This window comes from Musa acuminata, chromosome BXJ2-9 (genome assembly GCF_036884655.1).
Source record: "Musa acuminata AAA Group cultivar baxijiao chromosome BXJ2-9, Cavendish_Baxijiao_AAA, whole genome shotgun sequence".
NCBI lineage: Eukaryota > Viridiplantae > Streptophyta > Magnoliopsida > Zingiberales > Musaceae > Musa > Musa acuminata.
This window is the reverse complement of record NC_088346.1, coordinates 44863724-44881360: the sequence shown is the minus strand read 5'-3', so window position 1 is coordinate 44881360 and position 17637 is coordinate 44863724. Positions and strand designations below refer to the sequence as shown.

The 17637-nt window shown below is 37.4% G+C and overlaps 2 protein-coding genes across 4 annotated transcripts; both read right to left on the bottom strand.

Moving 5' to 3' along the window:
• Positions 1 to 254: 254 nt before the first annotated feature.
• LOC135585131 (glycosylinositol phosphorylceramide mannosyl transferase 1-like) lies at positions 255 to 7049 on the bottom strand. Of its 3 annotated transcripts, none has more exons than XM_018831136.2 (6): positions 6379 to 7049; positions 4125 to 4521; positions 3189 to 3352; positions 3042 to 3112; positions 1650 to 1806; positions 255 to 625 (listed from the first exon to the last, which is right to left on the bottom strand). In XM_018831136.2, the coding sequence occupies exons 1-6, from the start codon at positions 6732 to 6734 to the stop codon at positions 601 to 603; spliced, it is 1170 nt and encodes a 389-aa protein (XP_018686681.2). In that variant the 5' UTR covers positions 6735 to 7049; the 3' UTR covers positions 255 to 600. The 3 variants fall into 3 exon arrangements, with proteins under 3 accessions (XP_018686681.2, XP_064982785.1, XP_064982784.1); XM_065126713.1 differs by having other exon boundaries at positions 1639 to 1806; positions 6379 to 7048; XM_065126712.1 differs by having other exon boundaries at positions 255 to 1806; positions 6379 to 7048.
• A 2859-nt stretch (positions 7050 to 9908) lies between these two features.
• LOC135585130 (polygalacturonate 4-alpha-galacturonosyltransferase-like) lies at positions 9909 to 17205 on the bottom strand. The gene is made up of 10 exons (XM_065126711.1): positions 16948 to 17205; positions 15668 to 15702; positions 15527 to 15586; positions 14286 to 14423; positions 14077 to 14182; positions 13947 to 13990; positions 13237 to 13571; positions 12799 to 13156; positions 12130 to 12717; positions 9909 to 10561 (listed from the first exon to the last, which is right to left on the bottom strand). The coding sequence occupies exons 1-10, from the start codon at positions 17111 to 17113 to the stop codon at positions 10286 to 10288; spliced, it is 2106 nt and encodes a 701-aa protein (XP_064982783.1). The 5' UTR covers positions 17114 to 17205; the 3' UTR covers positions 9909 to 10285.
• Positions 17206 to 17637: the final 432 nt, after the last annotated feature.

Here is a 17637-nt window from a genome sequence, read left to right as displayed (position 1 = left end):
CACACTTTTACCTCAAGACACTCCTATCTAGAGTTTAGATTACATTGGGTCGACTCAAACATCGATAATAATTTTTCTTATCAATTAAAAACTCAAAATATATATATTTCACAAGTGCTTTCGTTTTTCTTTTTAATCTTAAAATTAAAGTATAGCTTCTGGGTCTCGATGATAGGTAGTTCAAATTCATACGCGAGTATCATACATGTTATTTAATACAATTATTTTTTTATTTTTTTTAAAGTAGAGCTTCTATCAACCGTCCGATATAGGGACAAAGAAATGTTTCCAGATACCAAAAGCAAGCTGATTTCAACAGCCAATAATGGTTCCGTTCTACCAAATTTTGCAAAAAGTTGTGAACCAAAATAGTTACATTCTTGTTAACATATATCAAATTTCAAACGTCTTCAACTATCGAACTTCTAGTGGCTTCAATGAATTCCACTTTTCCATTGAGTCAGTTCATCACTTACAATGCATCCGATCTCACAGATTCTTCAGGCCATCAATTCTGGCTCTCCTGAGTCCTTCAGAAACTGCTTTGCTTTGACACTAAGCACACAGCAAGGAGGACAACCAGCAGCAACGATTCCTTGTTTATCCATGATAACATACCCTATCCCTGCACAATAAGCATTAGGTTCTAAGAACCCATTGCAATCAATAGCAAAGTTATACATCACCATAGAATATATTATAACATTCGCATTTCCCAGGTTTTGTTCCTCAGGTCGACATTAGCTAAAGCAATAATCATTAGTGGCAATGACCTTACCACCACAAGAACAAAGGTTTAGACTGGGGGTAGCTATATAGACAATCATTCCTGTTAACCTACAGATTTGAGAGAGAATTCCCCATTAATCTCTCTCTCTCTCTCTCTCTCTCTCTCTCTCTAACAGTATATTTGTATTTACTTCACTGTAGTAAACAATCTCCATGTTTCTCATCTATGGCTGATTTCTTGTCAAGTTTTGCTGACTTGCTTTTTCATGTTTCTAGACATTTATGTGTAATGCTTGAACATGTTAAAAATATAGTGATATCTTCTTCTAATATGCATTATGTTGATGGAAGGATGAGATTACAATATACTGATATTGTTTGATCAAGGCAAGATCCAAAAGGTCATGTTCTAAGGATTAGGTGTTCACTATGATTATTAATTAATATAACATCTGATAATCCACATTTTAATATCAAGCTTCTCTGAGCTATTTCTTTCTCCACTCCAATTTCAAGATGTGCTAAAGCATGGTTTCAGAGATCAATTCAATCCTTGAAAAAAATGACCAATGTAAATTCACTAGAGTAAATTTTCAATGCCAAGGAATATAGAAATAAAGTGTTTGTGTCACTAAATTCAAATTCAGTGGTTGTTTCATAACTCTCGTAAACATTGTTTAGGTATAACAAATGTCTGCTAACACAGCTTTGGCAAAAAGAATGAAGTGTTCCTACCATGCTCTCAAGGTAAGAAGATCAGGACATTTAAAATGAAGAAAGAATTCAGTGGCAAAATCTGCAGATGTTAGGTCCTCACCACAGAGACCAAGCAAGAAGATAAACAGAATTGAAACAGGACATGGGTGATTGTCTACTTGCATGTTGATAAATGCAGTTTCAGAGGATGACCTTTCGTTTACCAGAACCATTCTTCTTGTGCATCTACAGCCTTTATGTTGGTTGAAACTAAAGGAACAGCTCCGTAAAGGGAAATGAAGTCATTGAGGCAGTTATTCCTCCTTTTGTTATGGCCTGCCAAACTGCTAATACCATAGCTACCAATCTCATGTATCTTTCCTGTAAAAAAAACTCCATAATAATGTGAGTGCAGGCACTACAATTGATGCATCTAAAGAATGTCAAATAGAAAATAGTATTCACTAAAATCATTAACCATGCCAAAGAGCAGTATTATAACTCAGAAGCCAGACTTCAGCTCATTTTGAGGTCACAAATAGATTCATCTTAGCCCAATATAGACGAATATATTAAGATATAATGTAGAAGTATGATATGTGACTCTCAGATCTTACATTAGTGGGAGCCTCATGCACTATTTAGGTTTAAGTATAACACATGGCTGAAGGCTGCCATTGGTCTTTTTCCTATAATCCTAAGGCACTTCAACATTATAATAAATATATTTTGTAAACAAGGGGCTTTCCATCAGTACATGTAATTCAAAAAGCCTTCTTCGTGGCCTAAATTTCCTAAAGGATCTCCAATTTAAGATCCAATCTGGCTTTACATAACATATTTTTTATTGGAAATAGCTACCCTTGATACAAGAGAAGTACCAGTGAAGAAAAAAGATGGCTTTAATGTAACTTGAGTAGAGTATAAAAATGGTAATGTCATCTAGGTGTTGCCTATGAAATACACACTAGAATATTAGTCAACCGAAGATGCTAATTCAAAAAAAAAGAATCATGCATTCTTTTTCATAATTTCAAAAGACTTGTTGAATAATTGTGTTTAAGAGGTTCCAAGATATTTGATGCTTAAAAATAATAGTCCAATTCTAGATCTATTTTCTAAGGAATTCTGCAAAGGTAATACTAATGTATATAGCAAGAGTACTCATCATCTATCTTTTGTTTCTTAAAAGGGAAATCAGGAATCTACCAGAGTAACCACAGCTAAAATCATCAAGGTAATCTCATAAAATATCAATTTACAGGTACTTGATCAAATCCAAACAGTAGGGAAGTGGTTGGTGATTTATCCTTAATGCTTTTTGCCAAAGCAACGAGAGACCCAGGAATGATGTTATAGAATTGCTGTGATGGAAGAGGTAAGAGCAGCAGTCCGTGGACTATATTGTTATATATTAGCAACCAATCTATATCATCAACTTGCCAAAATATGTTTTGTCTTGTATTATAATTAGTTTACATAATTTCAACAAATGTTACTTGTGTTCAAGGCAATGCATTATTGGTTTTGAGATGTCACAACTATTGTCTGTTCTTCACTAAACACAAAGGAAATTCTTGATATAGAATAATGAAATCGAGCATTCGCCACGTCACCTTTGACCCAGATGGGAGGAGCCTGAGTGACATTAGCAACAAGTAGTGACATTGCAATGTCCTCACAATTCCTGCAAAGACCATATATGAGTAAACAGATGAAAATGCAAAATCAATGTAAAAATGTAATCACTGTCAACTGCAGACCTTTCTCTTGTTACATAATCGTGAATTGTTGATGGCATCTTGTAAGTATACATATCCAAGTACTTCCGATGGAAAAATGCTGCTTTTGAAAGAACCATACTATAAGTGCCTGTCCACCATACTGACCACCAGCCACCATATTTGTAATAAACCACACCGTTCTTCTGTAATATGAAATGTTAGAGGCAGAATATGTTCCTAGGTGAGATCATGTGACTTGAGATGATTACTATAGTGTATGTGTCCCTAGGTGATAATTATCTTAAGCTTGCTTTTAAAAGCTCTTAAACAGTAAAAGCTAGGGCCCATTAGTGTTCATTTGTTGTGAATCTTGAAAACTGAATTCCCATCATCTTGTAGTTCCATGAATTAACTTGTTTTGGAGCAGATTGGACTTAATCCAAACAATGGCCCTAGCCAATCGAGTAATGTCCAACCAGCTTCAAAAGATATTGTTATGGAGAACCGAGCTTACCGTTCAGTTCACAAGGCTTACTGCCCCCACCAAGTAAGCCTTGTAGTTCATGTGGACTGTCCGATATTGGATAGTCCATATGCCGGTTCACATCCGGACTGGTAACCAACGACTGGTACATACCAGTCCGAGCGAATTACATACCTTTGGTATAGGATCAAATAACTGCCTTGTATTCTAGTACCGTACCAGTCGAACAAGTTGTTGAAACCAGTTTTGAATTAGTATTTAAATCCACTCTTGAGAATATAGAGAAAAGGACACAAATTCTACCAAATCCAAGTGCAAGGAATCATATGAAATAAGCCAATCAAATATTCATCTTTTCCTGACTGCATAGAAAGGAAATCTTAAGGGTAAATAAGCATATTATAGTGGTTTGTTATCTGTCAGAAGTCCACAACTTGATCTTCCAGACGATTACAGACAAAATGTAACACACGAAAAAGTAGATGACTCACCTCCTCATCCAACCAGTGCATGCGAGGAACAAAACCAACCATCGTGTCTGGGGTAGTTTGCCAAACTGTGAATGCAAATTCCAGTGTAGAGCAAGGAACTAATAGATCATCATCAACAGAAAATATTGCATCATTTGTTAAACCGTTAATTGGCTTAAATCTATTATTCAAATTATCCTCCTCATTCAAGTCGAATTGGAGTTTAGGCTTTTGTGAGTTCCTGGACCGTGACATTATAATATTTCTGAGATAGGTTTTAAGGCTCTCTGGTGGTGGGTCATTCTCACTCCAAACTACATGTATTGCATCAGTTTTTGGACACGATGCATAATGCGCCACAGCTTTCTTGAGAAGAGAATTGCGCCTCCAAGTGTTAATAAGCACCATGTAGCCATCCCTTAAAGTACAATAAGCAACTTGGATAAGTACAAGGACCAAATGTGGAGAAAAAGAATCTATAATTTGATGATGGAAATAATTAATAAAATCAGCAGTAGTATAACATTTAATAATGCAATTGCATACCATTAAAATCTTAAAAGCTGAGAATAGCATTTTTAATTTTGGTGTCCAAATAACTCATAAATGGACACCAATTTTGGCAGGTCTGTGCAATTTCTGACACAATAGAAACTAGAAAGAAAGTTGCTAAGATAAAAGAACACCAAAAGAAGTATAAAATCCTAACCTCCATTGGAAAACACATCGCAAGAAGATTTATATCATGTGTCATTTGTACATCATTCATTGCCAATCATATCAAAATGGAAGGTAACCTTCAGATACTTCTATAATCACTCAATATCTTCATTGTTCTCAATTTTCATATCAAATTTTCGGAGGACCTTTTTCTTTTGGAACTTATGTTACGCTATGTTACGAGAAGACCACCTTGAATTATTTTTTCCAAGAACCTCCACTAATTATGCTACTTCTTCAACAGCATAGAATTGTCAATGAATCCATCATAGTAAAATCCATTTCAAGTTTCAAGTTTTGGGCTTTATGTTTATGAGATACTGGGTATTGTGCTTGCATCAATGCTTTAATAACTTTTTTGCTCCCAAATTCATGCTGTGATACATCTGTTTTCTTAGGATTTAACTGACTGTTGCATTTATATGGGCTCATTGGTGCCCATGCATCATAGATTAGAAATACAAATATTATTTGAAGTATCCAATAATAAAATATCCAGAATAATTGTTTTTTTGGATGTGTCCCAACGTAGACATTGGAAGCATATGTAAGGATCCATGCTTCTTAGCAGGCCAATGACAAGTAGTCATGATAAATAAACTGAAAGAGTAGAGGTTAATGTTGTAGCCTAAATCAGTCTTCTAACAATTTTAATTTCAAGTATGGTAGTGGGACCAATTTGATCAATACTCGTCATAATTCTATTTCACAACCATTTACCCATCTCATGATCTCACTTCCCTTTGAACTTTCCCCTATAGAAAAAAGCTCTAATCAACTTTAATGCTACTGATAGAACACACATCCACTCTCTCTATCTATCTCTGTTGTTATTTTTGACTTATTTTCTTTAGGTGTGAAGCTCTCCACTATTTCAAATTCTATCCAAGTTCCCAGAATTTGATCCATACAACTTATTTATATCTCATATCTGCCTTGCATATGGAACATGATGGTCCATGTCTTGGCTCTTAAAATGGACCATAGACAACCTGTCATGCCAAAGGAACCAAAATACTAGCAGTTGCTTCCGGTAGACAATTACGCTTTCATTTTCCATAGTTTCAAGTAGATAAGCTATATATCCAGCCAATTTTGGAATTTATTGTCCCAGGAATTGTAAATATACTGTCAAGCTGGATTCAGAATTATGGAAGGTGTTTTTTTGTTATAATAGATAAATGTTCAGCTCATCTTCCACAAGCAATAAGATCATGATTCTCCCTTTCCATAAATATCCGACCTCATTCAGTCTTCCACTTTGAGCTACAAATGGTCCCAAAATGGCAAGAACGACGAGGGGTTTTAACCCCCCATAACTGAACAGTTGTTTTCTTTTTGTTATTTACTTTCCATTACAATCTCAAATAAAAGATTAAGCCAAGATCAGAGTCGAAACAAGAACAAATTCTTGAAACAAGAGGACTCCTAGGTCATTGAAGCAAGATAAAACAATACATTTTCCAAATTTCTTCAAGCCGTATTAAAAATGACAACTTGATGGCGTCTAAATACTACTTGAATAGAAGGAGACCCAGGGACAGTGAGATAATACCTGGAGGGCGAGGAGGCGGACGGAGACGGCTGGTGATTCCACCCAATGAGAGGCCCCACCGGGCTAGCAAGGAGGACGAGGGCGAGCAGGACACCGGCGGCGAGGAGGAGCCGGACCTTGGCGAGCTTCCGAGTGCGGCCGAGGAGGAGGAGAAGGGAGGACCACGAGGATGCGCGGCCCCTAGGGGCAGCCTTCACCTTGGCCAGCGAGTAGGGAAGGACGGCACCGTCGCCGAAGTTCAGAGCAGCGTCCGGAGATCCACCAGCTGCCATCGCCACCGATGCAGCCACTCCGCCGGCGCCCGTTGATATGGCGTCTCGGACTCCCATGAAGGCGGCCATGGCCGCCACCCCCATCGAATAAGGACGGATCGCCGCGCGCCTCTGCCAGATCCGATCGAATCGGATCTCCGGATTGATCAACCGCTCTCGCGGTCGTGCTGTTTGGACTTGGATGTTGGACTGGAACTACTCTACTCTATACGGCGAAAGAGTGCCGTCGGCTGTGGTGCCGGGGTCGAGTGCATTTAAGTAGCGACCGGCACCGTTTCGACAATTACCGGCCATCAATGGACGATGGTGTTCTGGTTCAGACAAAATTGAAGATGGCAATACGCAAAGGATCGAGAAGCTGTGCTAAGTGACGTATTATTGGTCAAATGACCATTTGTGCGGGTCGTAGGTGTGATGGCACCATAGGGTCAGACAACCACACTTATGCACAAAGGGTCAAAGGGATAAGTGTAATAGCGTGATAGAGTCAGACGATCAAACGTAATGACACACAAAGGATCATAGGGCCAAGTGTGATGGTACGATAAGGTCAAACAACCAGGTGCAATAACACACGAAAGGCCACAAGGCTTGATGCGATGACATGATAGGGTCAAATAACTAGGAGCGATAGTGTATATTATCAGTGTCATCGTCGTACGGTACGGTGAGGCAAGGGTTCAATTGACCCACATGCAAGGCACACCATCCCATCATACCTACCTAAAGTAAAGAGGGGTCATAGCAAATTGACTTACTGATATATGACCATTAATTAGATTGTGACATATTCGATTACAATCATGATAATGATTCGTCTAACTATTATGACCCTAGAATAATGTTATGCATCCTAAACCATATTGATGGCACCACGTGTCATACTTTACTCGAAGCAATCAGGAGTAAAAAGGAAGATTGGGTAAGCAGAACATTATCTTCCTCTCTTATAAATACCCATCAATTGCTCGAAGGATTTCTCACTTGCACTCACAATCAAAGACTACAAACAAACTCTCAACCCAGCAACCTAGCTTAAGGTTTACAATATCTTCCTCAGCTTCCTCCTCCAACACCTTGAACTCAAATAGGATGTTATCCTTGGCTTATCCAATGGAAGCTACTCACTCCCTTAGTGGTGATGAATCCATTGTGTGGTGCAGCTTGGCCATCTAGTGCAGAGTCCTTTAACTTGGACTCAGCAATAAAGACCTCTAACCTAAAGATTCTTCGAGAGATCTATCATGTTCCGATTGAGTTCAAGCTAGTGCTTGCTCAACCTAGTGACCGACCTTATATATTACATCACATATTTTGCACCAATACAAATGCACTTGAGGCATGACTTTATTTCCCCTTCGTTTATTTTTTTTTTAGGCTACTTTCAACTTCCAATTCAACTTTCAATTTATTTTTTTTAGGATATATGTATCAGTACAATGTGACTTTAATTCATAAGTTAGAGCGAGGTTTCTTTAGCCTCATTCCTATACAAAGACCAAGGTCGAGAGTGGTTTCCTGAGTCAATCCTTAGTTGCACCTTTTCTCCTCTTTTTTCTCTCCTCCCTAATATGGAGCCAAGGATGTATTTTTATACTAACCTGAAAGGAAGAGAATATATTATGAAGATTATGTAGAGAAGACAATTTATAACTAACCTAAACTATCTTTTAATCTTCTTGGAATATTCCTATAAATATTCTATAGGGGAGTTCGTTCGTAACCTACCAAACTGCCTTATGGTCTTCTAGGAATATTTTTGTTAATATTTCATAAAAGAGCTAGTTCGTAATTGATCTGAACTATCTTTAGATCTTCTAGGAATATTTCTTTAAATATTCTACAAAGACGTTGGTTTGTAACCAACTTGAACCGTCTTCATTGATTTTTATGAATATTTTGCAAAGAAGGCAACTGGATGACTCGACAACTCGATAATTGACCTAAGCAATCTTTTGGGCTTTGATATTTGTGGATACGAGGGTATTGGTCGGATATGACATTGACTTGACAAATGATGATTAACTAGTTTTATATTTTATCATCGATTATAGTTCATGTTTCATAAAGTTAGCATACTTTATCTTGACCCGATTGTTAGGTAAAGGATACTCCGACCTCTAGATTGAAAGACAAGGTTTTTTTTATTTTTTCAAGACATAGTTGGCCAATCAACTTGAATCGGTCTAATTGAAAGTTGCCACGGATACCAGATGGAAATAAAATAATTTAGGATATTATCAGCGACCCTATCTGAGTCGACCACCATCCTTTAGATGAGCCGGTAATGGCTCGTCGACGTAGGCCTAAGCCAGCTCCTCATGGTAAGGAATTAAAATCTTTTTAGGTAAGAGTTTATTTGAACTGCTTGCCACTTAATCTCTTCTTCTTCTTTTTTTTTATGCACAAATATGGATCTCCAAAAATACAATGCTCATCAGGTGGACGAATGTAGAGTATCGTATCCAAAGAAAAGGTCGATAAAGACCACTGGTCAAATAGTACTGGTCTAGTATCTTTTGATTCCATTTGACTTATTTACAATATTTATAAATACGTTTTATAGTGTTTTTATTATGGTAACCAAAATATTGTAACAGACCAAAACGATTGTAATAAGCCAAAATACTATAATAGGCGTGTAAACTTTTAAGAAACGGATTTTTTTTTAATTAGGGGTACTATTTGAGAAAAATCGGGAGTATTACTTGAAAAATACCCAAAATATAAATATTTTGTAAGAAAATTATCTTTGTTTTTCAAAAATATTTTAAACACAAGCATACTTAGAAAGTTCATATAATACTATCATCATCATCATCATCAATTCTGATTTCCCAAAACCAAGAACGAAAATCAGCAATTCCAATTTAGTTCGATTCAATTTTAAAACTAAATCGAACTTTGTATGGTTAGGGCTTATTTGGGGTTTTACCATGATACATTTTTTAAAAAACAAAAAATTTCAAGACCATACACTTGTAGGTTCATTATTTTACTAGTTTCATTGTTGCCAATATGAAGTGTATATATACCATGCAATCCAACAAAGCAACAAAATGGAATCGATTCTCCATCACCGGATAAATTTTTTGGTATCAGCGTAGGCTCCATCAACACGGAAAATGATGATGCATTCAGGATCTAAGCCCTACATAGACTTGTGATCATCCAACTCCATGAAAGATAAGCATGATAAACTACTTTTACTGCTCCTTAACGAGGGAGAAGCTCAACGAACACAAATGCAAAACAATATAAATCCGCATGCCCAGAACACTAATCTTTACAAGTAAAATTGTCACAAAAAAGTTACTGTGAGAGAGAAAAGAAAGTACATGGAAAGAGAGTCCGAAACTGCTTCCCTCTTACCATCATAAAGTTTCTACAAGTACTGATGCACAATAAAGCACTGGGGAATCTCCCTCCATCAAAGGGAGGGGCTCAAACAACAGGGGGAAATTTACACAGGAGGAGAATAACGTCATGGGATCTAAAATTGATTCATGGGAATAGGAAATAAGATGGACAAACCATTACAAATCACCAGCTTAAAGGAAATAAGATGGACAAACCATTACCTTAACTTCTTCAGCAAGTGGAGCTGTTTTCTGGCCTGCACTTTCTAATTCTTCCTATTCACTTAGCTTGCATCCCCGAACATAAGGGTGATCATACTTGATGTACTTGGTCCAATATGGCCTGTATTTGGTCATTGCCAGCTCCAACCAAGGTTTCATGTTCCCATTATAGTGGACGACAGCAGCGTTTTGTATCTCTGAGTGGTCAATGCTAGGGTTATAACCCAAGCCAAGAACATGCCATGATTTGTCCAGCGGGTGTGTCAGTTTATAGAATGTCAGTAGTCCTGGAGGAAGAGTCCCGAGTTTCCACAGCACTCTATCTTCATTCTAGATATCAAAGAGGGAGAAAAATAATTATTAAAACTACATCTAAGTGCTCCTTATGTGCTTATGTAATGGCATATAAGAATACATGCATGCAATACAGTGACAGAAAAATGCTGTTGGAAATTCGAGTATGTCTACATCTGCAAATTAGTATAAATATTATGAAAAACTAAAAATAATTTGCCAAGGACAACTGATGTAACATGTTCTTTGAAACATATACAAAGTGACGTGACTAACAGTCATTCCTACAACAAGGCAGTATATGTCTACTCATAATTATATGTCCCTTTTAATATCTCCATACAGAGGGCTGTTGAACTTCTATCAGCTCAAAGCTCTTAGATTATTAAAATGATGACTATTTAACTGGCACCACAAGACGAGGTCAAACATTCAAATTAACCCCTCATTTAATTTAAGTGTCACGTGTAAAAGGAAAAAGACTCTGCATGTGCCAAGCACTAGAATTAAGTGAGCCATGTCACATCCATGGACTTAGGTGGGCAGTGACAAAAATTCAGCATAGTTACGCCAAGATTCCGAATAAAGCATTTCACTTTAAAATTGTCAATGAAGCAGTAATTTGTCGGGGATTATGTGTTATTGTGAGAGGACAATGGATGCCAAACCTCAGATGAAATAGCAAAACCAAAGGGCTGTTATGTCTGAAGTCATTGTATCTGAAGTCACTTCTATAAACAATTCTAGTGGAAGTGAGACCACCATGTAAATATGCATCAAAGAAAACTGCAATGGAAGTTCAGTATATTTACAATATATTCTAAATTAAGAGTACAGAGAAAAAATATAGTATGCAGAATGCTATAAGATCACCATGCCAGTGAACCTCAGATGAGAAAACAACTTAATCCATCAAGGATAAATGGTACAACAACCCAAGTTACTATGCTTAAAATTGCAACTAATTGCTACTAAGACAGGAATAATAGAAGGATTGTTACGATGAAGAAAGCTTCAAAATTTATTATAAGAAAGGATAACGGTGGAGTTAAAAGTTTGTAGCAATACAGAATAGAGTACCGAGGGGTCCTCTCAAATAAATAAACATGAAATGCAGACAACAAGGAAAATAGACTGTCAGATAATATTTATCAAAAGCTAATGTTTCCGACACAAGAAGGGCACATAATAAAACATATATGTAGAATAAGACATTCCAGATGCTAATCAGAGGAGAATAGATCTGTGGCCTTAATCCTGCATGCTGAATAAAATCATAATGCTATTCTATGAGAAGGAACAACAGTTATGGTAGTTATAATGCTTGTTAAACCAAAACACAGGTTTGTGTGCAGTTTCTATTATACTGAGTTAAATTTTCTGATTGTTCATATAGAAACTGCATAGAACTTAACACATGCCAATGGTCATGTTACTGCATGAAGACCTATTAGCAGTTTTATATTCAAAGTTAAGAAACAAAAGCATGATAAGTTCCAATTGTAATGCACGTTTTTATCCCTAAGTATACATGACATTCTTTATACATGCATCATATTCAACTTTGAAGAACTAAATGATAAAATATTATTCCATATACTTACCATATTTTGCCACTTGTGATAAATTCCAGTTATATCTTTCTTCTTCCACTCCTTGAGGTCAAAGATATTCATCCCATATGCCCAGCCACATGAATTAGGATCAAAGTTTCGAGCAATATGAGGGTTTGAGAAATTAAGATACTTGTCAAAACGGTGGAAGCTCTCACCACAGGTCTCCACGGCACCATTTACATTGCCTTTAAGGTCTACAGACCATAATGCTGTCAGATCCTTCTGAACAACAATGTCATCATCAAGAAACAAGATTTTATCCAACTTGGGATAAACCTCCGGAAGATAGAACCGTAGATGGTTCAGCATAGACAAATATTTTGGATTTCGGTACTTCAAATTGGAAGAACCTGCTGATAGAGTTGTCGGATGATCAGCTTTGAAATAGTACTCTTTCATGGCAGCAGATTCGAGTTGTCGTAAAACTGGACAGTATGAAGAGTTCAACCATTTGAAATCATCAACATTTTCTACATGAATAGTTGCATTCCCTGGAGGATTTAACAAAAACCACATGTTCATTGCTCCAATATTCAATTTATCAGTAACCAGATGAAATACATGTTTGGCTGGCTCCTGTAATAAGAACCACATGTGTGTCAGAAAGACAATATTCAATTCAAAACTTAAAGAACAGAGAAATCAAGTAGATGCTACCTTAGCATTCATGATTGTTGAATTGACAACTACCGATGCAGCCAGAACATTGTCAGAGAAGAGAGCATAATGGTAAAGACTTGGATTTTCTAAATTTTCACTCCTAGGAAATTTTCTTTTCTCTGGAGGGAGAAGGTAATAGTCTATAGTGAGGCGCATAGACAAGCAATGGATTCCATTGGGAATTGTCTTTGCAGCCAATTGGCTAAGAAATGTGCTTTGCTTCTTCAAGCTCCTAACTTGTTCATCAGCAGACTGAAGCATCACTCTGAGCCTCTGAATTACTGCCTTGCAGTCGTACAAGGCTTCTCTCGCTCTTGACAGAATTTGGCCCATTGCTTTTATCTTCTCAGGAGCACTAGGAAGATGTGGATGTAGAAATGTTTATATAAATAAGCACATACAGAAAAATTATATGTATATGAAAAGAAATCTCACCTGCGATGGAGGTCAGAATCAGCATTGGCCTCTCCAACGGCACGTTGGCTTTCCTTGATTCGAGTTAGCAATTCCTGGTAAAGATCAAGCCTGTTCTTTGATTTAGCAATTACCATATAGACTCTAGCCATGATTATTTGGTCACGCATTAATCGAACTGTTGAATCAGAATTTTCATTTTCATTGTCTCGTCTCCATATACTATATTTTCCCAGGATGGCAGAGTCCACTGCTTTTGAATGCTCAATAGCAGCATTTTCAAGCTTAACCAGTGCCTCATCGTCCTGTTGAACCAACTCCATTGCCCTCTTCTCTCGCCTCTTCTCTCTCAATTGCTAATACATAAGAATACCAAACAGAGATAAAATGATAAAAAGAGAATTTACGTTGAATAAGCAAAGTGATAAGCAAATATTTCTAAACAATAAAAGAATTTAACAGAAAATACTTGTGGGAGCCTGATACACCAGGTCACCTGTTTCTTTAAGTTGTGAAAGCATACTTGAAGCAATTAAAGGTTAACTACTTTTTTCAAAGGCCTTTCTAAGCAACTAAAAAACATGTGATCAAAAACAGTAAAATTTGACAATATTGATATCATTCTCAAGAAAATCCCAAATAAAAATAGCAATAATATTAAAATTCGAATGCTATTTAAACAAATGAATGAATCCATGTAACAGACTAAACATATGAACTGAAACAATTACCCTTCTAGCTACTTTGGCAGGTGAATCAAGAAGTTGATGTCCATCTGCATTACAAAGAGAATTGAGTTGTTTACTGGGAGACAGAACAATAACAAAACTTTTGTAATGGAAACAGGAAGCTAATAATTACCTAAATTATCTTTAGAATCTTTATTTGCAGTCGGTAAAGAACCAACCCGAGCATCATCCCCCATTTTGAAAGATGTTTTCTCAGCATCTGAAGCATTTTGAAGTGTCTTCAAGAAGATGAACATAACAACATTAGCAGGAAAGTTTAAACCATTACATTGCATTAAACCAGATAATTTTAGCATAAAAATGGAAAAAAAATAAATTTACATCTGTTACAGTCAGATTATTCTGGCTAGCATGGTCAGCTCCATCAACTTGCCATGAGGAAGAAACACGATTTTGTCTGAGAAAATCAAGACTCCACTGTCCCAACTCATGCCGGCTTGCAGATATCGCTTCAATTACCTGGTGAAATGTAATACATAGGATTGAAAGTTGAAATAGGCCGCAATGCAGTAGTAGATCACAATCTTTCTCTCAAGCCAATGCTGTTGAGGCAGGTATTGGCCTCTAAGCAGTGGGAGACTCATCTGATCTAAACAGGATTGACCGAAACAGATACCAACTTTTGCAATATATGGGGCCCACATGTGGATGTATGGTACCAACTTAAAATTATATAAACAAACAAGTTAGAGAAATACCAAATAAAGAAGATAAAAATTTGGGAGGAAGAGGAAAAAGGATGACAACCTAGGCTGGCGAAATAAATTCTGGTGGTTAAACCACAAGATAACAACGTGCAGATGGAAATAGCTACTTTCCCATTGCTGGCAACTCTCTGGTCTGGAAGTGGCTTCCTCAGGGAAACAAAACTAGCAAGAAGCAAGTTACATTTGTTTAAACAGCTCTATATTTGACATCTTGAGCAAGGTCTTAAGTTGCAACCTTATATCTTAAGAACTGTTTTAATCATTACAGGGTTAAACCAAAAAATTTTCCCATCCTAATTCCTTTCAGCAATTCTGATGACAAATAATAACTGATAAGGCTATTGATCAAACGAAAGAACAAAGAAGAAATTGCATGTAGTCACCATATTAATCTCTTGTAGAATTTTTTCAATCTTCTTTGTTTTTTCATAGTATTAGTTCTTGTACGTATGTAAAAGAAATATAGATAACATACTGGATAAGTTTTTCCCAATGATAAAGTGCAAAGTGCGCACAAACATGATCCAAATAGTCAAGCAAAATTCCAGCACCATCAGTATACATCTATAGATAATGCACATGTAGTTGTGTATTACAAAGAGAACACACAAGATAAGTTCATTGTACAGCCACCAAATAATTTGAAAAGCGAAAGAAGAGAGAAACCCAGGCCCCCATCGCCTCATAACAGCAGGTAATGACTAATGTACAGTATAACTAAACAAGATAACAAAGTAATACCAGCAATCATTGGGCACATATTCTAAGGCAACTAAAAGATTTCATACAATAACCACAAAAAAATGTAACTAATCCTGAACAAGCATATTTGAGCATCTCTCACTAGTCACTAACCTCTTTTGTCAGAATAGGTTTTAGGTGCTGGATCACCAACTGTTCTCTCCATTCTGCCGCCTGTGGAAGAGTGAGAAGTGAGATATACGGCAGTTGCATTTCTTGAGTAGAAAAACAACAAATATGCTCAAGGCTAACTACCTTTTTGCTTGAGAAGTTTGGACTGCCTGTTTGATCTGTATCAAGGACAGAAAAACACTAATGTACCTCAAATAGCATCCATTATTCACGAAAATATTTACATGCAAAATAACATAAATAGAGTTTCTCAAAAGCATCTTTTAGTAATTCATAGCAAGGTTCCTAATTTTGCTCAGACTGGTATGTACCAGATGTTATATACCACTCCACATGTGAACAAGCACGCAGACCAACTATTTCTAAATCATCTCTTCAAAAAACTTAGCAATATCTATTTCATCCTCTGTTCCATCCCACAATTACCCTACCACTTATATTCCAACATTATTTAAGTCCTCAACCTCCAAAGTCCCAATTGTCCTATACATTCAAACATAATCCACCAACACCCTGAACTGCTAAGAACTTGATGTTATTAAGCTACACCAAGCATTGGAAACTAGTGGTTCAAAATCACAATCAAGCAAAAGTTATTCAAGAAGGGAAACATCAATGTCTTTCTCTCCCTCAAGACCGGCATGTGTTTGCAATGCTATTTTATCTTCAATACTTTAAATTGGTTTTTTGTAAATCGAGTATGTTTTACCGAATGCTCCCTTCTTTGTTTTGCTTTTTGTTTTTGGTTTTCTTTTCTATCTCCAATGCCTTAAGCCTTAACATCCTTCCAGTTGTATTACATTAAAGTTGGCCAGAATCTAATCATGCATAATCTCCAATAGGATAGCTCATTGGATACTTTCACTTTACTCTTAATTTTGTGACCAGTTGTTGTGTTAACGTCTCAGAATAATATATATATATTAGTTAAAATATAACTAGATCTCGTTTTAGCTTCAGATTCTTGGACTCTGCTTGTCAAATATCTAACAACAATGCCAAACGACTAATACCAGCAGCTTTAGGTACACACTATACGGCTCCTGCGGTGAGGTACCGAGCATAAATCAGAAGGGTATCCGGAGATAAATCAGGTTCCACAAACTCATGCTAAAAATTGTGGGCAATAATCATGCCAGGGAATTCGAGAATGAGGTGCCCGAGAGCCGGATCCGAACCTATTTGGTACATCATAACCATCGTACACGCAAGATCTTCAAGAAAATAACCGAATCACATCTTAAAAAAGCATGTTCAATCCAGATCTGAGTGTTTTAGTGGCTCACAAACCCAGATCTCAAGAAAAGCAATCGAACCTCAAACAGAGACAATCCAAGAAAATAAGAATCCCATTAAGTCGACGGCGAGTGAGCGAGCCAGCGAGGAAGGAGTCCATGACTCACCGGGGGAAACGAGGGTGCGAGTGCTGCGCCGGGCCGCAAGGACGAGCAAAGGGGCGAGAACAAAGAAGAAGAGGAGCAGCACCACGGGAGGACGGAAGCCGCTGCTGCCGCCGCCGCTCCTTCTGCCGCCGCCTGCGGCCGCTGGGAGCCGCTTCGATCGGGGCATCGGCGCCCGCTTCCAAGCCGAAGAGTACAGGAGAGTCGCAACAACGAACGGATTCCTTTTAATTACAGGATTACCCTTTCCTTTGGAGTGGATGACAGAGACGAGAGTGACCAACAAGTGGCAGCGAATCGAAACAGAATCACGTTGGGTTGCGGTGAGACAGTTCGAGCTCGAACTCGAGTGGCAGCGAATCGAAACAGAATCACGTTGGGTTGCGGTGAGACCGTTGGAGCTCGAACTCGAGTTCTTGTTCGTCTCGGGCTCGGCTCGTTCGAGATTGCACCGAGTCAGCCATGATTGATAAGGACCCGATCTAAAAATAATGTAGCCTCTTAAGTCAAATACAGCTTGCTTCAATCGTGCCCGATCTTGATCAAAACTCGATTTTAAATTAATAAATTTGGATATTTGTGTCATATTATTCCTTCTTGTCTCCTCATGGACAATGAGTCTCAGCCGGTTCTGTATACTTCCTCGTCTATTCTTTTAATTTTTGTCCTTTTCATGTGTTAAAAGTGACCTTG